At 43.1% G+C, this 24,711-nt stretch overlaps 1 protein-coding gene across 2 annotated transcripts in view; it reads left to right on the plus strand.

Annotated features, from left to right (window-relative positions):
- The window catches only part of LOC135902427 (neuroplastin-like), a 64,394-nt gene extending 44,186 nt beyond the window's left edge, over nucleotides 1–20,208 (plus strand). For both annotated transcript variants that reach the window (XM_065432475.2, XM_065432476.2), the window contains 6 exons: nucleotides 8,239–8,356; nucleotides 10,584–10,738; nucleotides 11,961–12,074; nucleotides 13,616–13,789; nucleotides 16,442–16,577; nucleotides 19,054–20,208. In XM_065432475.2, the coding sequence (XP_065288547.1) occupies nucleotides 8,239–8,356; nucleotides 10,584–10,738; nucleotides 11,961–12,074; nucleotides 13,616–13,789; nucleotides 16,442–16,577; nucleotides 19,054–19,105 (749 nt within the window). In that variant the 3' untranslated portion in view covers nucleotides 19,106–20,208. The remainder of the gene's footprint in view (nucleotides 1–8,238; nucleotides 8,357–10,583; nucleotides 10,739–11,960; nucleotides 12,075–13,615; nucleotides 13,790–16,441; nucleotides 16,578–19,053) is intronic.
- Nucleotides 20,209–24,711: the final 4,503 nt, after the last annotated feature.

Genomic DNA, 24,711 nt, shown 5'->3' on the forward strand with positions numbered 1-24,711 from the left:
TGGCTCAAATTACGTGGGACACCCTATGCAGAGATACCTACTGTGCATCGAGTATATGAATAATACCGGTGTCACACGTACGTACACTTCTGATCGCGATCGGGACCGATCCGGATAGAAATTCTCGACTGTGATTGGCTCCCTCGCGCATTTTGTTGCAAAGGGGCCAATCACGAGCGAGAAATTCGATCCGGATCGGGCTTGATCGCGATCAAAAATGCGTCGTGTGACACCCGTATAAGGCCCGGCAACCCCGTGAGAGTGTGATTGGGTAAAGACTAAAGAACTGCCCACTACGTTAATAATTTTAAAAAAGAAGAACAAAAAACGCTAGCCGTGAGCTTTGTTGGCTCCCGCAATAAACGCTGGCTTAAGCATATGTACAATTATAGCGAAATTCTATTTTAGCGAACATTTTTACGACCTGATGCAGTCCGTCTTGTAAGTGGGCACCACTGCGTCTTTTAGGAACTAATGGCTTATACGCAACGATAGATGGTCCCGGATGGAGGGGTGAGGCTCGTGCATTGGCAACCATATGCAATTACCTCCATCCGCGCATCCACCCTCTCCCCAGATATGTGGAAAGATATGTGGTAAAAAGGAAAGTATTTGGTTTATTATGCCACTTATCGTCGTTTTGCATAGGTTCTTCGTTGTATGCCTTCTGATAATGCAAGTTTAAAGCTTTTCCTCCATCATTTCTTTCATGTTTGTCCCTCTGATAAACATTGACTGATCATAGATGAAGTCAGGTCTTTGGTGATGCGTGCGCAGACTCGCCCTACGAAAAATCATTCCCGATGAAGAAACAAAATTTGTTCATATATATTCTTTTGAGATTTTACACCGGATTCTTCAACGAGATGCATAAGCCTACAAGCACGTTTCTTCCTTTTTTTTAATAATTGTTAAAACATTCTAGCCTTCATTTATACCTATCGCACAGTGGCGTACTCGCTTGACAGGCAGCAAAGTGTATCAAAGTTCGTTCATGGCCGACATGCTGTCGTGTATATCCAAGTACGTGCGACAACAGTTTACATCGAGTCTTTAAAGAAACAACAATTTACACCCAGAGGCTTTCTGCGTAAACTATTAAATCTCCATCTCTCTCAGCCAAACGTCGTCATACGTGTAATTATATTCCTTTACAGCAGAGGAGTCATAAAATTCAGGTTCGGCAAAGCGAATTTGTCTTTATAGTTACGAGACGCAAACCACTAGGCTTAGAAAAGAATGCAAAGTGCGTACCACATGACTAGGAAGCAGTTTTCGCGTACGCAAAGCCGCTTGGGTACACTATTTCTAGAACTCCTTAATCCCCGTAAAGCGTACGACCTATGGTACGACTGCGAAAAGCGCAATCTCTCTCTTGCAGGGTGCTCCCCAAGAGCGCACGTGCCAATCGCCGTGACTCAGGGACAAACCGCAGCCGTTGACGCTAGTTCATGCCGTCCGCCGCCCTCCGCTCGCAGCTGGCTGGCAGCCAGTACGTACGTCGCCGCGCAGGCCCCGCCGCCGCCTTGGCCCAAGGGGTCCGTCGGCCTCGCGGATAAACGATCGTTGCCTAACAACAACCTACTCCTCTCCAATATGACGAACGCAAAATTCACAAGTTTTGTCCAAGCGCGTCACTTCATCCTCATCTTTGTTAGTATTTAACGTTCCCGACAGGGCAACTGTTTACTGCTTAGAAATAGCGCTACTTACCACACATACGCTGACGCAACGAATGTAAATGGTTGACAAGCAGCGCCTAATTTTCTGCTAAATTTTGTAGACTTGTGTGCAGCGGCGAACTTTAGAACTACTTGCAAGCCAATGCATTTGGCCTCTCTTCCGTTCGTACAAGCGTGTGTAATGGATAGACAAGTGCTCTCTCGGCTCGCGACGCGGCGCCACCAGTACCAGGAGGGAGGCAGCTGTACGGGTAGTGCGGCAACGAGTTTGTCTGCGGCAATAGTCGGACGGAAACAGCTGACATAGTCCGGTCTGTACGGACCGCCCTGCGAGTGACTGAAACACAGCCGTTTGGGTCCGGTTTGGCGGTCGTCGTGACGTCGAAGCAAATAACAAGCGCCTCGCCGCCAGCCACAAGGCTCGTCCACCGGAGCCGACATGGGACCCCACATGATAGCGGTTGCTTTCGTCCTTTTCGTCACTCGCACAGGTATGACGGTAGTCTTCGGGACGCTTTTGCTCACTGTTGCCCGCAATCACTTGTGGTGACCAGCGCAATGAGTCTGAAGTTGCGATTCTTTCTTTTTTTTTCCTTTTAAGTATATTGTTTGTGTCGTGAGAGTCGTCAAACGGCCCAATATCGCCGTGCATAAAGAAAAAAAAAATAGTAATAATAACTAAAGACGTAACATGTAGTTTCCCTTACCGTTACTATTCGGTTCTTTGTATGGGTTGCTTTTATATTCTAAAACGAATTATTGCGCAAGCCGATCGCTATGTGAGCCTTGGAACAGAAGCTTTCGCCAGGAAAATCACCCGCACTGTTTAGTCGATTGGCTGTATGGAGTGAGTGAGCCTTGGGTTCTGGCGACACGCAAAAAGGCCTCGGTATGAATGCGCCAAGGTCTGAAGGACGAACGAGGCATGACTGCGATATAAACGGTCCGCTAGAGAGGGAGAGAAAGTAATAACGCTGGCGGTATAAACTGATCTGCGATGACGCGACTTCATTATTTTATTTTTCCTCTATCGGTACTTATTAGTGCCTAAAGTTTTCAATCACGCATGGCGTTGAACGCCTGTGGCAAAGCCAGCTGACCAGGTGACATTAACTTAAATTTGGTGTTCACGTTGTTTGTTTCCTGCAGTATTGATGCACCGTTCTGTAAGCTTTGTAAACTCGTGATTTTAACCTAGTTGGTTGACGAAAAGGCGGCGAAAATGGCTGACTGCAGCACGTAAAAATGGAGAGAACTCGTCGGCGCTTTTAGCGAGAGCACCTTGTGCAGATAACGTGTACACTTGTCCTTATCGTCAGTGGCCTCGCTAGATGGGGTAAACGCATTGTCGTAAAGATGGAAAAGCAGAGAAGTAGAGGCCCTGACACCAACAGGAACGACAACACCTCATACGCCAGTCGGATGATAACTTGCGAAACCGCAGAGACCCAGTTCAACGATCGAAGCTTGCAGGCTGGTATGCGAACCATTATGGATTGGATCCGAATCGGCGTCACTGTTAAAATTGCAGCCACTCCGGAAATAACAGGGAAAAAAGAAAGAAAAATAAACTGCCCCGGCTGTGCAACTCGTGAAAGGACGTGTGCAGTGCGAAAGCTCTCGAAAGTAAGGTCGTAAGGATAAAAAAAAAACGCTGCATCTAGCTGCAGTAGCAGAGGCACACGCTAGAGCGCGATGGTAGTTGTGCGCAGATTGGCATAATCATAAATTCTCTGAGGGTAAATGACTGATGGCGCCTTCAGCTCTTCCATTGTTAACCTTGTGGGAGTTTATTTTTAAGATGGTTCACATTTCCTTCCATGTTCACTGTGTTTTTTGTTAATTAATATAGCTATGACTTTTTGTGACCACAAGTTGCAGTGCTTTATAGCCAGTTGTTTGACAAAAGTATGAAAAGCTTTTTTTTTGTCCTTTTAAATCATCATTTTAGGAAATATCAGATGTGTTAGTGCCTATAGGTGGTGTCCAAACCCAGCTCTCTGTATGCAGCAGCTTCCTGGGAGTAGTGGTGTTTCGTGCAGGGAGTTTTCCCTTCTTCGGAAAATTTTCGCTCACAATGTTGGACGAAAGGAATAAAGGGAACCTTTTGATATTGCAGTTACTTTTAAGATTGATGGTGCAAATATTAGAATTATGCCTTGAGCAAGCCATCATTTCGACAACCAACAGCGCATGCTTTTCAGTGCAGAGGTGAAACTGAGTCGGTAAGCTTCAAGCTGTAATAGTCTTTGTTATAGAAAAGCAAGTGTGCTGCTGGGTACAAAACATGAACTGCACTTTGTTGGGTCGATATTTGATAAGGTTGCCTACGCAGAATCGGTAAAAAGCTGTGAGCCACCATCGCTAGTTGATGCTAGAGCTCTGCCTATGCAGAAGTATGTCAGGAACTGAAATTGGAAATTGTGTTATCAATAGTTGTCCGACCGCGACCTTGAATAAACACTATATATATATATATATATATATATATATATATATATATATATATATATATATGTGTTTTAGCACACTTAACCAATGAGTATGTGCCAGGAAATTTAGAGATATATTTTAGTATAATGCAAAGAAAATTGTCTCATATAAAGAATTTTTATGCATAGAAATGGGAATTCTTTTGCAAGGTATGGAACACCACTGCCTCAGAGTAACAAAAGCATCCGCTGTGGTGGTGTAGTGGATATCATATGGCATTGCACTAAGCCTGAGGGCACAGGATTCATTCCCGGCCACGGCGGCCATTTGATGGGGTGAAATACAAAAATGCCCGTGTGCCATGCATTGGGTCCACGTTAAAGAACCTCATGTGGTTAAAATTAATCCAGAGTCCCTCACTATAGCATGCGTCGTAAATAAAATCGTAGTTTTAGCACAGAAAAACGTAAGAATTTCATTATTAAATTTAGTTACAAAAACCAATCTCTAAGGCCATGCTTTTACCTGCAGCAGGCACCAGAAGCAAGTGCAGGAGCCAAGACTACGTCATGGCCACCATGTTGTTGATATTACCTATTTCAGAAATGTGTTATAAGGGTACATATTCTGGATAATTGCAGGCGTTAATTTTGTTATTGCACACACAACTTATACATGAGCACGTTTTCATTAGATACTGTGCTACATGCTGATGTAGTCGTATGTGTCAGACATAACTGTAGCCTCCGTATATGCACCTTGCATGATATATGCACATATGCTCCAGTCCAGTACAAATTTCTTCTTTGAAGGCTGTGGTTATGAATTATCTAAAGGCATGGAATGTTTGTTGCCCAGATGACTGATAAACCTCTGAAGGTGCTTGAACTGGCTAGGTCTAGATAGTGCCAGCACCTTACACTTCGACACATGCTACCAGGAGCTGTTGGAGATGCCGGACAGTCACTTCAATCTTTTCTGGCAGTTCCTCACTATATAATACACAACCGCTTTTGTAACGTAAAACAATATCTGAAGTTTTCCTCTTGTTCTTTGAACACCGTAAAAAGGCTTCCCTTGGTAGCACATTTAGCTGCTTCTAGCCATTCCATCTCTTTATTGCAATAGCCTGTAGTCAAGCTAATTCCATACTTTAGAGCATGTTTCAGAAGCGCCATTAATTATTAGTACCATTTGTCACAAAACATTCAACTCCTGATCTTTCATCATTGTTCTGCAAGCAGCTGATTGGACACTTGGTGTGTTCCTTAAGTGAATGACAGTATCACTTTGATAGTGACAACTGGTCTAGATTTGTTCAGTACCCTCTTCTGTGGCATTACTTTGAAGTGTGTGTGAATACTGGAATGCCTGCCGTTGTGTTGTAAGCTGCTGAGAAAGTGCCAACGTAGCAGTATTCTGCCGATTTTAGGCCAAAAGTATCATTCCATGCATACACACTGAATACATTTCACTTTAGTTTTATACAGTGCTGCAAGCTAGGAGTGAGTAAGGCCCATTTCTGCCAGAATATGTGGAATATGCACCAAGGATACCCGTAAAGGGTAGCACACTCTTGCTTCCCTCCTCTCCTCAGGAGCTAGCGAAACATCACAATCCAGCGGTGCCGCTGAGCCTCCCATGGCCACGACGGTAGTTCGTGAGCGAGGCAAGTTTGCCATCACATGCAAGGTGCCAATGACTCATGTGCCACTGTGGCTCAAGGACGGCGTGCCTGTAGCTCAGAGCCAGGGCTACCACCTGCAACAGGACTACTCTTCCAACAATGGCTCTGTTGGCCACATCTTCATGCGTCTCTCAGTTGAAAGGGCCCACCTTTCCCACGCGGGACACTACAAGTGCAGCAGCTTCAGCCCCCATGCCCACCGAATCGTTGTGGTCGCTGGTAAGGCCCCCACGGTCTGTTACGGGGGCTGTCACAGTGCTTAGCAAGGCAGTTGCCAGGAAGTGACTTGGTCATTAAATATAGGGAACCATTGCTTTTGTTTCAGAGCTAGCTCACTCTGAATGTATCTAGTCTCATGAACATACCTCATTGGTAGACATTACGATAACCAAATGCATTGAATGAGATTTGTTTACATGTAGTCTGTACAACAAATTAAGTCAGTCACTGCATATTTATCTTTTACTGACATTCATTGGTGAGAGCGTACACTTAAATCTTCAAGGTTTAGTGCAGTGTGTGGGCTCTGACTACGAGATAAATGAGGCACTGCACATTTTCTTTTTCTTTAACTTCTAGCTGCTCTTGGTTTCTTCATTGCAGCAAGACTCTGGCAGCAGGGTTAGTTACTATTTGTACAGCAGCTGAAGCATAGAAAGGCCATCATGTGCAATGATTTTTTTTTTTTGCTACTCCCAACCATATTTGCCTATTGCTTGCATACTTGCATTTAAGATCAGCTACTTTTTCTTTACTTTGAATACTGAGAGGCATTGTAGGAAGAGCTGTGACGGCCCTGTGACAGAGTCCTGATGGGTAATGTGGGAAAGTGCGCCCCCTCAGTCCATTTCCTCGGCATGCTGTCCATCCTACTACCTGCTGGTGTCCCCATGTGACAATGTGCTCACCTCAACGTTTCCCCTCCTTCCCATCTCAGACAATGTGGGCATGAGTGCCTTCTCCGTTCACCTCACGCACGCTACTGTGTCCAGTGCCTCCCAAATCCTTTCTCTCTCTCTCTCCCACATCCTAATTTCATTTCTGTTCACAACCTGTAATTTTCTCTTTATGGGTGATGGCGTCTGCTCAGATCTCACTGCTATGGTGAAACAATAAAAAGTTCCTTTAAAAAGGGGGAATATTGAAACACTTAGGGGCATGGTGTGGCTGCGTCAGGAATGTTCTCGCTGCCAAGGAAGTTTGTTAGCTGGCAGACAAAAGTGCACGACAAGCTGCCTGCAGAGTGACAGTCCAACTGGATGACTCCTAGTCCTGCTTGAACAGCTGTGACTCTGCCCCTCTCCCGCACAGCTCCCACCTCTCCTGCAGTTGTCCCAGGGGTTTCGTTCCTCTGGTGGTGTTGCATGGCTCAGAGCAAACTGCAGGCTTCTTTCTTTTCTTTTCCTTCATTTGCTGCCTCCTGTGTTGCTTGCCTGGGGCCACTTACCTGGCCGCCTTCCCCTGTTGAGGAAATGTGCATGAGGGGGGCTGCGCTGAGCTGTCTTTTACTGGCGCACCACAACGACTGGATGGAGCGAGGGGGGGGTATAGCTAGGGATGCTGGGACCTTGTTTCGTTATCTCATGGCCCCTACCCCTCACTTTTTGGCTGGCTCAGTGGGTCGGGTTTTGTTAACCTGCATCCCATTGCCTTTTTTCAGTGTGCACCTCGGGCGAAAAAGTGGCATATAGGGCCCGCCCCTTCCAGCCTGCACTCGGCATACCGCACTGAGAGCCTGCCCGTAGTTGTCTATATACTTCCCTGTTTGTTGGGTTGGCCAAGCCTTGGTTGTCGGCATGCTTTGTGCTCACCAGGCCACACTTCATTTTGCTGGTTTATTGCTTCGTCTGTATATATATTTTAAATTTTAGTTTCTGTTTTTGTCGTGTTGGTTATATTTTGTTTTGTTTGTTGTTGTTGTTACCCCTTCAGCAGCACTGCATTATCTACGAGAACAACCACTTCAGTACTTTGTATGTTGACAGCCTGCCAGATGCAGCCACTTTCAATACTTGTTTGATAATTTGGGAGCAACACTAATGGTTCATTTTTGCTTTTCTTACTTTTTCGTGTTTATAAAGTTTTACTGTGAACCCAATATCAAAACCAGCCTACTCCTCATTTAGTTTTGAAGGCTCTTTCTGACCTAAGAAATTAAAAAAAAATTTTCTTGTTGCATTTTGAGACAAAGAGAATGAACTGGTCTTCCAATGCCAAGGAGAAATATTTCGTAGTGTCACCAAAAATGGCAACCTTATTAGTCCTAATGGCCGACACAAATCAACACAAGAAATCTGTAGTAACTTGCAGGTTTCTGGGCAGTTACACTCGTGTAGCTAGTAGGCACAGTCAGTGCCACCAGGAGTCCACATTATGTTGCCTTTCTTCAGAAAAGGCAGTTTTTTTTAACCTTGTTTTCTCTATTCTTTCCCACAGTGAATGCTATCCAAACCAATGAGGAAATTCCAGGGAAAGGCATAATTCTCGACGTAAGATCACATACGCTAGTTTTACAGTGCAACTCCACCGAGGACCCCAGCAAGGAAATCTATTGGTAAGGCGTTACTAAGTATTGCTAAGTAAGTATTGAGTAGCTGTGCATAGCAGGCTCTTGTGATAAGCCTTTCATCTTGTAGGAAGGTACTTTGCCCCTTATGCAGGCTAAGGCCAGCAGAGAAATTTTCAAAAATAGACATACTAGCAGCATATGCAGTTGAACCTTAATATAATAAGAATATTGTGACAAATTATCATACATGACAAAGTAAACCTAATATTTGATTGGCCATGCTTTGTTTCAATGGTTACTCTACTGTTGTAACGAAACCAAAAATGCAAGATTCGGGACAACTTTGATTACGTCAAAGCAAGTATTTCTTTGCTTGGACCTCAAAACATATATTACAGTAGCAAAATGTCACTCTCAGTAAGAGAAACTCAAACCGCACATTTAGGATATGCATGCCCATTTTGCTCAGCGGCTTAGCTTGACTGGCTTACAGCCAGCAAGTCTCTCTTGCATAGACCTGATTGGGATTATCTTTAAATTTTTTTAGAACTCAAAATGTGAACACTAATAATATGTATAAGATATAATCGAAACATATTTTTGTCAGATGCGACTTCATTATCATGAGGTTTGACTATAGTGCAAATACTGGAGAATGTATGCAATAGCAGCAGCACTGGTGGCAACATCTTGAGACTTTTCTGTGATTAACCTAAGGTACTGAAAGTGCTTTTGTGTTGCATGACTATTATCTTCAGCGAAGAAAATGTACAGGAAAAAAATTTATGGTGATTATGCCACTTTCTGGCACATTCAAGCCAACAGATAAGTGGTATACAACCTGTAGATGTAATGGAAGCTATGCACAGTTTTTAATAAACGCAAGTGTCACAGTTGTCATCGCTGGTATACGTCATATCTACGTCTTTCGTTATTCCAAAGTGTGTCTACACTGGTACATCTCCGCTATATCTAAACCATCTAATGATGTACTAATTCTTGTGGACAGAAGCAAGGCTGTTACACAACAATTTAAATTAAGTTACCGTTGACTGCTTTCCATTGTGATTACCAAACTGTGCTGACTGACAGCATACCTAGTCTCCCAAGTTATCTCCTCCATCAATACATGTCTTTAGCATGCTTAGTTTGTTCAAGTTACCTTTACCATAGTTTGAAAACTAGGATGCACTTGTAAGTACAAAGTGACAGAGCAATTGTGTTCAGTGCATGGTGGTCAGGTCAGGTGGACAGTAGTATATTATGTTACCTTCTTTAAATGTAAGAAAGGAGTGAATGCTACTGCACGATGCAGTGTCTGGTTGAGCCATTGGGATCAATGATTCATTACATTTCGCTCAAGGAAGAGAAAGAAAAATTCATCACAGGTATGTAGTCAAAAACAAATAAATAAGCCCACTAAATTCTCTATAAAAATGCTGCATATCTGATTGACCTCTAGTATTTTAGTTTTTATTAGCAACATGGTCACTTTGCCTTTGTGCTGGGACCATTTGAAGTTAGCCTTAAACATAGTAACTTTGTAGTCAAGTCTAACGTCCTGTCCAATAGTGAACTTCTAATTGGGAATTTTATTGTTGGCTAAGGCACTTCATTTTAGTAAGAGAGTGCACATGTGAAATTTGGCCTTGCCCTGGCTTTTCTTTGCATGCCCCAAATTATGTTGGTATTAGCATTCTCACATATAACTTTGATAGCACTACAGTGTCAATTTGGTCTGTTACATGCACAAGGGTTCAATTAAGGCTCACTGTTTTGCCTACACCTGTGTTTAGCTGCTGCATACATTTGCACATTGCCTTTGTGTCTGCTTACTGGTCCATATTGCTCATTTTAGCAGACACTGCATAGTTATTAATAATATTTAATGGCATATAGGTATGTGTTGCTGTGTATGGAATGCTGGAAACATAACCAGTAACAGTACTGCTGGTCGCAACATCTTGCAACATTGTGTTGAACCAAAGCATGTAGAGCTACTATTGCAATAAACAATATGTGGCATAACCACAATTATATATTTATGAATACCTTATGGCTCTTTTTCATCGGGTGAGAAGAGCCATACAACAAAAGAATATCTAAAGTGTGTTGCACCATAATGCAATGTCATATGACATCCCACCAGTGTGGCTCCTTTTGGCTATGTCTCCCTTGTAGTCCCACTAGCTGAGATATCTGAATTCCTGATAGTTTATTTACCCTTTTGCATGTTTCATAATTTAACAGCAGGCATTATGTATTGTCACAGGTCCAAGAATGGCACCGTGCTTTCGAATGGAAATAAGTACATCATCAACAGCGATTCCCACAGCCTGGAAGTCAAGGATCCAGGATACCTAGACACTGGAAACTACACATGCACTGTTAATGGCACTGATGAGAAAGCCACAATTGTTGTTCAGAGTAAGCAGCACGCCATTTACTAGGTGGTAGGGGAGGTTTACATAATTGCTCCCTCTATTTAATTCTCTTGCCATTGGTCAATATGCTTTGCCATGTGTACTGGTGATACAGAAGTATTTTGGTGAAAAGGAAGCCTGCCCGTGCTAGTATGCCCATGCTGGTATCAGCCCCATATAGGAGACAGTCCAGTAAGCGGGGGAAGCAGTCCTTATTAGCACTTGTTTTCTGCTTTTGTTGGTCACATGCAAATATAAGGTTAAATTGGTAGCTGTACACAGCCTAAAGCAATTACCACAGCTTCTTATACATCTATAATTCCTACAAAACTTTCACAGCATATCCTAGTGAGCATCTTTGCATGCTAAAGAGCAGGCTAACACACTAGTACTATGCACTTTGCACTTGTAAGCAGTACTGGTAGGTGCACCAAGCCATGATTGACAACAAACTTTTTTCTTCTGTTATGTAAAATTATCATCGGTTTATTTACTGTTACTCTATTTTGTGTAAGATATACGTTACAGCTTATATATATATATATATATAATGTTGTTATATGGCAGAAGCATAATATCATTCTGGCAGTATTTGTTTTGATTGGTAGGATAGTCATTCGAAACTCTGGTTTTGTATAGCCTTTACTCAGTGTTTTGTATAAAATAGCGGTTGTGGTGACGCCTTGCCTGCATGTCATACAGAGTGAAGGCAAGCATGAAGGCCAAGATTGTTTAGTTGCAGTATTTTTTTTTTTCTCAGTTTGCTACCTGTAGTGTGTGATCCAAAACAATGCCTCTCTGCATTGTAGTACATCGCTAGCTATGCTGATGTTCTTCGAAGTAGCTATATTGCTCTTCAGTGTACTGCATAGTGAACAAGCATGTCTTCGAATGCCTGGCAAATGTTTCTATAGGGACCCATTAATCTGAGTGGGTGCTCATAAGCAGCAGTAATGTAAACAGACTGGGATAGCTAGTGAAAATTTATGCCAGATGCGGCAACTAAACAGGATGAAAGAAGCTCAGCACTTGTCATGTGTGTCTTTCCCTAATTCTTTTTCATTTGTGTTTTGGCCTTGAAGAGCCTATAAGCAATCTGTATGTTTTGGCCTTGAAGAGCCTATAAGCAATCTGTAAGGCTGAAACCAACAGTTTACGATCAAATCAATGTTCAACACATTGTGCAGTAGGGAGACATTTTTGAGATTATTGCCTTCTTGTTGCAGCCAACGTGTCCATTGAGTACGCAGAAAGCTCCAAGAACCAAGTGGAAGGAGACCCACTCACCCTGTCTTGCAAGGCATCTGGTGTACCAATACCTGTTGTCACCTGGTTCAAGGGTTAGTAAAGGATCTTTGCACTCCTATGCTGCACTCTACAGGCTCCTGATGTAAGACCAGAGATCTTTTTTGGTCACTCCAGATAAAGAACAACATTCAAGGAGAAACAATTGCAAATATATTTTAATTTAATGCCAAGGTCGTCCCGCTACGCCAAACCGGGCATCATTGACATTGTTGTGATGTTGCGACACAGAGCAGAATTTGCTCTTGTCGTGTAGTAATAAGGCCAGTTATGACGGTGTCGCTCATAAAAAGTTCACCAGCAATTACGATACTCCCTAATGTGAAATTTTAGTGCAGCTGTATGCGTGTTTCCATTTTGCAATATATTGGCTGGTACGGACAATATGTCTCGTGCGGCACATTGCAAACGGAGCGAAGTGTGGCACAATTGCTTGATTAATTGGGAGATAGTGAGAGGCAGCGCGTGGGTGACACATGGGCGCAATTCGCAGCAACCGCAGCAGGCAGACCTCCACTCATGCAGCGCTTTGTTTCCATATATGATATCGGTGGCATGATCAGTGAACAAACGACATGCACTACTCTGGCACCACGTCATAACCATCATTGCCACAAAGCTCATCTTGCGTGGCACTACGCTTTTCCTCTGCTTTCTGTCTCATGGTTCCGCTGCACCTTACTCCTCTGCTTTCCTCCTCGCGTTCTCTTCACTGTCAGTCTTTTATCCACGTTCGCACTTTCATCCTTCGCTGTACTCGGTTATGAGGACACTTATGGACAATGCCAACGCTCACCACAGGAATGGGCGCCTAAGAGCTGTGCTCAGAAATAAAGTGCTGCACATGTTTTTTTAGGCTGTGCTTGAATGTGGCAGCTGCAGCGATCCCAGGAATGGGACAAGCCAGTGTATTGTCATAGCACATCCCCCTCCTTTGTACTGAAGCCTAAACTGATTTGTAGAGACAAGTATTGTAGTTCGTTATTTAGGGCACTCTGGTGCTTGCCAGCATATTTTGTAAAGTGCAGGGGGCTTGTACCTTTATTCAACGTAAAAATATGACAAGTTAAAAATGTTATTTCATTACTCACCTTTAAAAAAAATGTGTGCCTTCTGTTTGTTCTTGGAGTCATTCATGTGCAGCAAATATAGCTGTTTTAACCAATCCTGTGTAATCATGTGAGGAGCAAGAATAGTACAGTGTAGTATAGTATAGTACAGTGCAGTATAGCACTGCGTATATTTTTTACTGTAAATATGCTTTGAAAGATTCATTACACAATTTGCGGGATTCTCCACTCGTAGATAATCAATATCATTGAGTCTACAAAAACACACTACGCAGAAAGGTAGAGTGGCAACTGTGGTTTTATGTTATCTAGAACATATTGCTTTTACCAAATCCCACTTGTGATTGCGCAAGATTCGACGTAATCGTGTGGAGGTCAATATGAGAACAGCAATGCACTACAAATGACTTTGTAAGAACAGACATGAACTAATATGCAAATCTAGTTTTCTTTTACACCCTCTTTACTCTCTGAACGGCATGTGGACATTTTCACCTTTGCTACAGATGACGAACCTCTGAACATCTCGGACCCACGTGTCACTCTGGAGCCGATCAACAATGTGTCCGATGCCAAGCTTGTAATTCAGGACCTCAACTTTGATGACAGGGCCCAGTACACTTGTGTTGCCAGCAATGGTATCAGCAATGAGACCATGACAGTTTTGGTTCGTGTCAAGGGTGAGCATGTATTTCCTTGTTTGTCTTGTACAATTGCACTTACTGACCAATCTTCGAGTCTCCTATAAAACTCTCATATGCATTACAGTAGTTTCCTGACGCTTGGATGAAATGAGCTAGGACTATACTATATAAGTATCACAATTTAATGTTTATTACGGGGTTGTTCAATAAAGACTGGGACTGAAGATCTGAAATCTTTATTTCTGAAAATTATTCATTGGTATTTTTATCCCTTCCTATATGGTCCTCAGTACGAGAAATGCACACCCTACTTTTTCTACTGGGTCTAGATAACACACTGTATTTACACGACTGTAAGTCGACCTATTTTTTTTTAATTTGAAAATCTGAAGTGGGGAGGGGTTGACTTACAATCGAAACCAAAACATGGCACCGCCAAAATAAGCGAGACCAACGAGATATCAGGGGAGCTACAACATAGTTTCAATTTTATGTTTGTTCTATGGCCCTACCCGTAGCTTTTTGCTATCCTGCACGTTTGTTCGCTTTTCAGAAGGGTTTTTCAACATTTCTGAGAGTTTTACAGTGCACATAATACTCATGGGGGGGGGGGGGGGGGTGTCTATAGTTGATGGAAGTGCCGCTGTTCCATTCGCGACAGCACCCTCAGAACTGCGGCGCTTGCGGGAAGGATCGATAGTTCATAGAAGAGCAGACACCGCTCGTGTTTCTCTTTCCCTGTAGCTCATGGTTTGACGTGTTCGACTTGACTGCCGGCTACGTGCTACTTCCTTGCTTCCTCAGTCGTCATGAGTGCCCCAGGCCCACTAAACATATGGCGCTCGTTCACATCAGCGTTCAAGAGGGCTGCCATCCTCTAAGGCGAAGAAACAAATCACTGTGCAGTGGGCCGCAAGTTCAATGTTTCTGAACGGGTGGTGCGAGAGTCACCAGCAAAATTTTCACCGGTGACGGCTAGTGAATTTCCCACAGGCCGAAGTCTGGACGCGTACATCGTTGAAATGCGTGATAGGTCTCTGCCAGTGAAGTGCTACATTGTCATGAAACAAGCCCGGATCTTTGCCTTTTAACCCTTTGAGGGTCGATTTTTTTCGCCGTGACTGCCCAGGGTCAATTTCTTTTATTGCAGATTCTAATTCTTCTGAGGGACTTATTTCAAAAAAAATTTGTCGTAATTATTCTAGCATGATTGTAAAGTGAGAAAAAAATATTTTGCATTGGTATATATGTACTGTTTAATCATGAATGACAACAATAAAGAAAGGAAATAAACTACAAATTTAGTGTATTGTTATACACACAAGGCATACGAGTTATTAATTAACATTATTAATGACACACAAGTTATTAGAAAATGCGCACACGAGAATATTTCGCAAGTGTCAAATGTTCCTGCTCTTACACTAATATTTACGTGTATAGCATAATTGAACTGCGTAGGTGAGCACACTCAAGAAAACTGGGGTCGTGTGCCCGTCAAAAAAGCAAAATGTGTGACAAACTTCCGCTAATCTTCATCTTATCACCAACCAGAGGCAATTATTTTTCACGAGTCTCAAAAAAAACAAAAAAGAAAAGGAAACGCATGCACGGCAGCATCCTTCCTATGCGCAGCCCTGTGAGCACTAAATGAGCAAGAAACAGGAAGTCGCCCTTTGAGCGATTAGCAACGAGATAGCCATCAGTTTAGCGAGCACAAAAAGCCGAGACCGCCCGTGCTAATGCACATGCGGTAGTATATAGATGTGCCATATCAAACAAGCTCTAAAACAAGCTGTGAAATGAAAACCGAAAAAGGGAGGCGTGAGAAAAAAATTTCCTGTATTCCCACATAGTGGCAGCCCATGCCAGAAAAGAAAGTCAGGAAATTGGCGTGCATTTTAAACATACAGACAGTGCCGTAAGTATACGACATCAACCATTTTGCACTTGTTCACGGGCCCGTATATTTACGTCATTGACCCTCAAAGGGTTACGGACCTGCTCCACCGTGAGTACGAGTGGCTGGCGGCAGAAAACCGCGAACTTATGCCGACCTGTCAAAAGAGCCTCCTTGACGGCTGCGTGTGGTTGGGTGCATTCAGCGTGGGCTGCTGTTTAAGGCTGTTTAAGCCATATTGTTGGTATTGTAATGGACTCATGGCCAGCCACATTCACATGCAATTCGCTGTACAAGTGCGCTGATGGCGGCATGGCAAGTGTCCATACAGGCTAGTTTGCTTCCACAGTGCATCCGTTTCTACATTATCTTGAATAAAAATGTGCAACATGCACTTCAATGTGCACAAGGCGCATCGAGGTCTCGCGTCCGTACAACATGGGCTTTTAGGGTTAGCGTTGCAATCTGCATATCAAAGACTGTGTCGCAGCACGAGCTACTTGCAATGTTCATGAGCAAAAAAATAAGTCGACTTTTGTTCATACAAAATGGCCTTGGAGAAGTAAATCATTAAGTTCCCACTTTTCACAATCTCGGGAAACTGTCCGTGATATGCAGAGAGCTCAGATGAGCTTCAGATAGGTATATCTTTTATTTCAAATTATCAATATAGTAAACTATCTTGCGATCCCTTTCGAGTTCGATATATCTGTTATAAGTTGTACTTGTAATTACAGCAGCAGTATGTGTACATTTATATACTTGCCACTCTCTCCATTGTTATGCAGACAAGTTGGCTGCTCTGTGGCCCTTCCTTGGCATCTGTGTCGAGGTGGCTGTGCTATGCGCCATTATCTTTATCTACGAGAAGAAGCGTGTGAAGCCCGACTTCGAGGAATCTGACACTGACCAGAATCCTGAAAAGTAAGCTTTCCCACGTGTTCTTCTATCTCTGCGTGGCTTGATCGCTGCTTGTGTCGTACATCTTGCTGTGTTAACTATTACAAGCGCTTCCACTGGTGAGTTTCAAGTCTAGTGTCCATCTGGCTTCAAGAACCTCATGTGTTGTGTTGGTGCAGGTGCATACTTATGCACAAAAAAAACATTTAAAAAAGTAGTGTGCCCCCAGCAAAATGCAATGCTGAAGAGTCAGTTTAGACCAAAATAAAGGAGCAGCTTAAATTTGTGTTTATCTTATTTTTTTCCTTTATTTATCCTGCTTTTGTATTGTTTTGTGTATATTTGAGTCAATACTGCGACACCATTTGCATGCTGTCTATTGACGCATATGTCCCATCAAGTGTTTTGTTGGGAACTTTTGACAGTATTGTGTCCCAAAGAGCTCCGTTCTTAATGTACTTTGATTGTCATTGCACCATTAAAACAGATTCATACCTAAACCATCACACTAGCTGTACACTCATGCTTAAAAGATTCGAAGAAAAAAGGATGTGCCAAAGCATCCCATTACTGATGCTAGGCTTGCAGTGAAAATGAAAGCAAAAAGAAGTGCATTCATAGCATGCAATGCGTGCTGTGTTTTGACAAAATGAAACTGTCTGCCCCTCTGGCTCTAAAGTGTGTGCTTTTGGGCAGTGTGCTAAGTTGCTGAACCAATGATGCAAATGGAAAGAATGAGCTGGAAGAATAGTAGAGTAGTTTGCTGGGCCAGTTGGTGCATGGTGAACACATAACGGTTTCCAGCAAGTAAGTAAGTAAGTAGAAACGGACAAGACAGCGCTGGACTAACAACTGAAGTTTGTTGTGAATACATTCCACAAATCTCTGCCACGCATGCGTATACACCCAAGAACAATAACAAGGTTTGTGGTCAAGTGTGCTGGAGCCGGAAGAAAATTCAACACCTCAATGCCAACACCGTTTTTGGTAGCATTTGAGGAGTCTTTTGACTGGCTGGCCCTTTGTGTTTCTCGAGTCTTGCACCACGGCTTGCAATGTTTGCATCTTGCTTAGAGGCAGTGATAAATTGGAACATAATTGTATACAATAGAACCTCGTTCATACATATATGAAAAAAACGCTAGAAAAAAACGTACTAACTGGGAAAGCATATGATTTGAAGTAAAAAAATTTGACAGACGCAACTGTAGTTGACATCTACATAATGCAAAGCGTTGCACGAAATGTTGTGGCACGAGACATGAGACGCCAATGCAAGTCCAGCTCGTGGGGCTTCGTCGGGCCAAGACACGTCTTGTTGTTTTTTGTAATGCATAGTATTTCAAAGTGGCAATGGGAAACCGAAATGAAATCAAGCTGATAGGTGATGCCACCGGAGCAAAATGTCACGTTCACATCGCACCGCCTTCAGCAGGCAACGGTGTCGCATTGGGGTTATCGCCTACTAAAAGCAGCACACTTCCGATAGCGCTACATCCCATGCACTGCAATACAGATAGGTGAAGATGCTTATCACAGTAGGGTTGGCAGCCATAGCTGTGAATGCGGGAGGAGATTTTCTGGTACCGGAATTAGAAACTAAGTGAGCGCCAGCATTTTCATGTGAGAGGGGCGAACAAGCATTGCGGGGAAGCTGATGCAGCAGGCAGTTATACTCTTCTCTTCTCACACGTGCCTCACACATTTTCTTATTTGCATGGGATCTAGCGGCCAGCAAACATATATCATACAATTGCAATTTGCCAATGTTTTGAACGCTGGTGCCGAAAGATTGTGTTTTCCGGGAACATACTCTGTTGGGTCATTTTTCGTGTTCTCAATCACGCACGTTGGCACCGGGAAATGGTAGGTAAAGAAATCGTATCAACAAGATTTTACTGTAAATAGTGAGTTGTGTTGCATCTGTTGAAAAATGATCAAAATTCTGTCTGAAACTTGTGGTTGTTATCTATATTGCTTTCAAATTCACAAGGTAATTGTTGTGGCTGAATCTGCAGGACACTCAGTGTGCCGAGTACTTGCTGGCTTGTGTGGTCCTCACAGTGTTCTGGCTGCAAAATCTGCAATGCTGTGGGACTGTTGTCATATAAAATGAGTGCATAACCTGGCAAGCTTGAGCTTGGCTGAAATGTTAAAAAACAGAAATGTACATGAAGGGAGATAAATATAAGTGATGCCAAAAATGTTTTAAGTGCTGTTTGACCTCCAATTAAACAAAGGGGGGTGGGCATCTGTAAAGACAGGTATGAATGGTCTGCTCGGAACTAGGTTACATGTGGCACATTGCATTAACTTTTGTGCTTTATGCTGCAACTTTTGTTTTGTATGAACTGCATGCAATGCCGTGTGTACAGTGACAAACGAAACTGATGTGTCGAGGATGTCACTGTTACTTTCTGCAAATTGACATGTTGCTGCACACGAAATTCGCAGGCACAATTTTACGCTTTGTTTACGCGTGGCTTCCTCTCGTTTGCAGCAAAAACCTGTCAGATCAGAAGGAAGGCCAGGACATACGGCAAAGGAAGTGAACAGCCGGCGCAAAACAGCTGCAGGATGGCTCAAGGATGGCCGTTGGCCGGCTTTTCCTCTCTTCTGCCAGCATCTCACCACCTTCTCTTTGTGGTCGCTGATACAGCCATCCCAGTCTTATTCCCACATCATGAACCGCAACTGTTGCCTGCCTCTTGCTAGCAGGGCTTTGCTTGCAAAAAGTGACAAACAGCTGAACGTGGAAAGGTAGCCAACAAGCTGTCAGAACATTTATGGAAGCTTCCACAGCAGAAGCCAGCAGATGATGGCATTACCACCTCCTCTTTGTTGGCAAGTCCTCAATAGCACATAAGGAAATGACTTTATTAGTGTGTGAGAGCCCCTACCCTGCTAAAGCACCGTGCTTAGTGTGATAGCGCCGAAACCTACCACCTTCTTCTTCATTGCTCCCCATCTGGCTATGCAACTGCTGAAACCTGCTCTTGCATATTAAGTTTTTCAAATATGCACCATTAACACATTTCATTCCTGTCTGTGAAGCGCACGGGAGACTTGGCCACAGCCAGGGTAAAGAACAAGTTCTGTTCAGTCTATGTAGCAACCCTTTCTTCTGTGGCCCCCGTTTTTCCCTCGCATGCTTCACTGTATTTTACTAGTTATTTCTTCTGTTACCTTTTAGCAATTTATTAATTGGACCGTGAGGCTCGATGGTACCAAGTCGCTGGCCCAAACAGTCATATAGGTATTTCTTTTCTGTCTATAAAGAAAAATATATATACATATATAGGATATTAGCAGCTGGCTGCTGTTCAGCAGCACCCTCAGCGATTTTTCTCTTTGCTGTTATGAAAGGCAAAGCCTTTCTTTCGTTGACATGTTCACAACACGTGGCTACTTTCTAGTTCACGCTAATCAAGGCAAGGCATTCTCTTCTTTGCATTCTCTTTATTTTAAATTACACTTTGATAAGTGTTTCGTAGAACATAGCATACACTACACATGACATAAGCAGTTCTTTTTACTGTACATATACATACTATCCACCAGTGCCCATTTCTCTACGTTATATAGTTCTCTAAAAGAAGTGCAATTAACTTTGTTATTATGTGAAGGTACATTTGAATAAAAATGTTTCATAAAATGCTTGGACTCTGTGTTATCACACATGCAATGCTTTGGCATTTTACGGGAACCATTTTTTCACCCGATTGCCAGAGTTATATTGATTTGTCACCTGGTACAACATGCCATCCAAGTTACATTTTTGGCACCAACTGGTTTTTCACTGTCACTACAATGTGACAATATAACACTCCCAACCACTCTATTTAATGTGCTATAAAGTGACACGCATTCTTGTTCTAGCATTCTTGAAAGAGCATTTTGTACATACCATTGCGTCATTCTCACAATAATTTCATGACAAGGTTACATTATCCTTTGGTACTTGTCGTTCATGAAAGCACCTTGCATCTTTTCTTTCCTGATTAATCCAGAAAAAAATTAGACCACCATTCATGTGTACCTCGCCGTCAGCCATAACAGAACTGCTGCAGAGATGTGGATTAGTTTCAACACCACTTGCCAATCAAGTATGGTCAAACCAGGCAAACACCGACATAAAGTGTTTTCTCAAATGATGCAAAACAAAAAATTTAAGCTTGTGAAATTCGTGCAAGAAATATAAACACTGCTAAGTGCAAAGCCTTCTTCTAAATTTGTTGGAATAAGACATCAGTAGATTGGCTGAGTGTATTCTCTAAAGGGCCCCTTGCTATAATCGGCTATTGCAAAAGGAAAAGTGCCATGCACAGATCGCTCATTGATCATCATGTCGTCAAAGTATCGAACTGCTGCATGGCATGAAAACGTCAATTTTTTTATGAAAGCCTGTGCGCCCTTCCTCTCAAGGGAGCCTCTGCTTCATGCTGGAGTATCAAGGGCACATATATGCCTCTATGTCAATGCACTTTCTGCAACATCGTCAATTATGGCATATGACTTCAGTAAATCGTCCAATGCAGAACGCACACCACAGCAAAATAAAGAAGTGAGTAAAAATAAATTCACCGATGATTACAATACTCCCTAATGCAAAATTTGAGCACATCTCTATATGGGTTTTCATTTCGTGATAAATTGGCTGGCACGGACAACCTGTCTTGTGCGCCACGTTGCAAATGAGCAAAGTGTGGTGCAACTTCCTCGCTAAATGGGAGAATGCGAGAGGCAGCGTGCGGGTGATGCACGGGCACGATTCAAAGAAGCCGCTGCAGGTGGATATCCTCTCCAGCAGTGCTTTGCTTTGACGTGCTTGCCGCATGCCTTATCGATGGCTTCATCGGTGAACAGATGACCTGTGCTACTCTGGCACTATCTTGGAGCAGTCGCCGCTGTTGAAAAAACGGGTGCGGCGTGCCGCTGGCATTAAAATGCAGCAGCGGCAGTTACGTCACAGCATAGAAATCTCGCCTCCTCTCTGTAGGCGCAAGATGTCGCAAGCTTTTTCCTCAGTGTGCTGACAGGTCAGAGCTGTGTTTATGTTCTTCGTCCTTCATTCTGAATGCGAGTCGTGCCTTACCAAGATGACGACATCGTTGCGCCACTAATCATAATCACTTTGGTGTGCTCTCGTCTGTTCCAGCGTTGCCACGTTCGAAAGTCAAGGAGAATGAGGAACTTGTCGCCTCCACGACCTTGTATTCAGGGTCTGTCTTGTTGTACAGAATTGGATATGGCACACTGTCTCCAAAAGCTTTTCCATCCCATCAGGATGTCTTGGTTTAGAATCGGCATTGTAAAAAGCAATCTCAAACCATGACACCCAAAACAAGTGCGAACAGGCAAAACCGAGCAAACCAAACAAGCGAGAGTTGACGCAAGCAGACGACAGTATGAACTGAGCGGTCCGGCTGTTGCCAGATATGAATATACATTGAGCGGTTGGCCGGGTCCGCATGACAGCAATTTTCCACGCGCATGTCACTGAAGGGGCCGCTCTCGTCAGTCTCTGCCATTCGCGGCTCGCATCTTTCATGTCCCGCTTGGCTTTCGCTCTTACATCCTTCGCTGTTGCGCCCGTTCACACAGTTACACCGACGCTCGCCACAGGAACGGCCATCTAAGAGCTGCACTCTAAATATTGAAGACGGGATCGCAGTGTTAACATGACACCGTCCCTCAGCTCCAGTATGGAAGAAGGCAAGGAAGGAATGTCGCTTTCAGATACTACTCGAGGTAAAAGGAAGAGAGTATTGGCATTGGCAGTGAAGTTGACCTCGTGGTAGCACGGCGACTCTACATTTCAATTTGTCCAATGTCCTCCAATAGCAAACGAATTTGAAAAATTATTCTGGTAAAACACTTTCTCGACGGCACTTTACAACCTCCATTGTATAACCAAAATGTCTGATGGTGCCTAGTGAGAGGCTGCTTCATTCCATCATTGGGAAACATTGGGAAAACTTACGGGAATGAGAAAATTGCTAAGAAATACAGAATTTTGGCCCTGCCAACTTTGCATGCTCCTTTGCTTTATCTTTATAGATAACCGAGCACATCCTCTGCTCTGTCATAGTTGCCAGCGCATCACTTCATAAGGTTGAAGGCTCTCAAAACACTTTGGTGGTAGTGATGATTGATCCATGTGAAAACCAATTCATAGCCGAGCATGAGACTTCCTGTAGACTTCTGTGCCTCCTTGTGGACATGTTTTATTTATTTATTGGTACCTCAAATACCCCATCTGGGGTTTTACATGAGGGGTAGGCCTGTATTTTGCCTATAAGGTATTCTACTGTTGGTAACAAACAATCTGCAGATTATTTTCACTGGTCTATAATTGACCACGAACTTCCAAACTGATTGTCTGTGTAGAGTCAGTAGTGAACAAGTGTAAGGGTTGTAAGTACACAGACTAGACACACTATATACAGTAAACCCTCATTTTTAAATCAGCAAGGCATGAAACGGGGTTGTTATAGGTGGTGTCTATAGTTGAGAGCAGAGAGGCACTGAAGTGCATTCAAACAGTCTGGAGGCTCGCAAAAATGTAGATTGAAAGAGCTGCGCTCATTAGTGGTAACGTGACGTAGTGGGGAGATTCTGCCAACAGCCATGAGCATGTCTTATTTGTCTGTTATGATCAGTAGCATGATGTAGCTGCAGACCGGTGAAGCTGCTCCCATGTGGCTGAGTGGTCTTTGGAGTGCCCTTTGCCTCTCCAAGTTGACACGAAGAAAAACAAAGGGCATGCTGCATCGAGCAGTTGTACCATACAACTTCCGCTCCAAGCTAAGTGGAGTCTGACGTCGCTCCACTTCAAATGGTAATCTGATCTGAAATTCCTGCGCTGGATTCAGAATCTCCAAACATTTGCATTAAAATTATTTCATTACAAGAAAGGTTCACTGTACATTATAGTTGAATGCTTATGAAGTGTGAGTGAAGCTTTAGGATAATTCGCATTGTTGCAGTTTTAATGTTCGTTTGCACTGGCTGCTAGTTTTCATGCAGTGTTGCAGACATTTGAGCAGGTTGGTAGGCACCCAGTAGGCTGGTATGAGACAAGAATGAGAGAACCAACACTGGCCACAGGCACTTAATTGTCACAAATATTTTATTCAGAATAAGCAGCCCTCATAAGTATGTGTGTAAAATATGAAAACTGCATACAAGTATTTTGCTCATATACACATGTACAATACATGTCGATTTCTTCTGAACAAGTTTCAGAATCTATTGCTCAAGAACCTACATTTTGTCCTTGTCTTCGTCGGTGCAGTTGTGCGTTACGCATAAGCTGCAATGCCGCGCCCATGCTCAAAGGGGCTAAACTGCACGATTGCGCGCTGGCATACGAAAAATTGATTTAATGAACACCACTAGTTAAAACCGTGTTTTGTTCTCGAATTTTTTTGTACATCAGTGCCGCTGTGCAGACTTGGGGCTCCTATCATGGGCAATGTGTTGCAGCTAATACTGAATACATACCATATAATCATTATGCCTGGCTGTTTGCAATATGCTTGGGGAATAGCTACAATGCTTGTGCTTATGCACAGCACCCATGGATCACAATACTTGAGTTTGATTGTGAGTGAAGCACGCACTTTACGACTATCAACTGTGTTATGCCTGTGACGAAAACCCCTGAAAGCTCAAAGTACTACAATCGTACGTGGTTTTTCCAGAGTACAAAATGTGATGCCTCGGTGTTGGCCACACGTGCCTGCAGTGAAACAGAAGCTCTGTATTTGTCTCCTTGTGCACCCTTATGGGGACACCAAAAAGAAACACTAAATCAGTTCAGACTGATACATAGGTGTGTGTGAATGTTATATTTTTAATATTTATGTTCAATTGAAGATGGATATTCGAAAATGTTTGAATATTCGGTTGGATACGAATATACCAATCAAATCGAATATATTGCTGGTTGTGCAGGAGCAAAAAAGAAGTTCTTTGCATTCGTTTCTACCTAATCTAAGAATATTGGTGCGATTTTGCAGAAATTTCGTGCTGCTAGCGAAATTTCATCTGTAAAGCACACTTAGCAATTAAACTTTGTGGAAAAGCCAGCTTCTCAATAGCAAGGGACCACAGTGTAATATGTATACCTTGCAAGGGACACAGTATTCAGAGG

This window comes from Dermacentor albipictus, chromosome 1 (genome assembly GCF_038994185.2).
Source record: "Dermacentor albipictus isolate Rhodes 1998 colony chromosome 1, USDA_Dalb.pri_finalv2, whole genome shotgun sequence".
NCBI classification, from domain to species: domain Eukaryota; kingdom Metazoa; phylum Arthropoda; class Arachnida; order Ixodida; family Ixodidae; genus Dermacentor; species Dermacentor albipictus.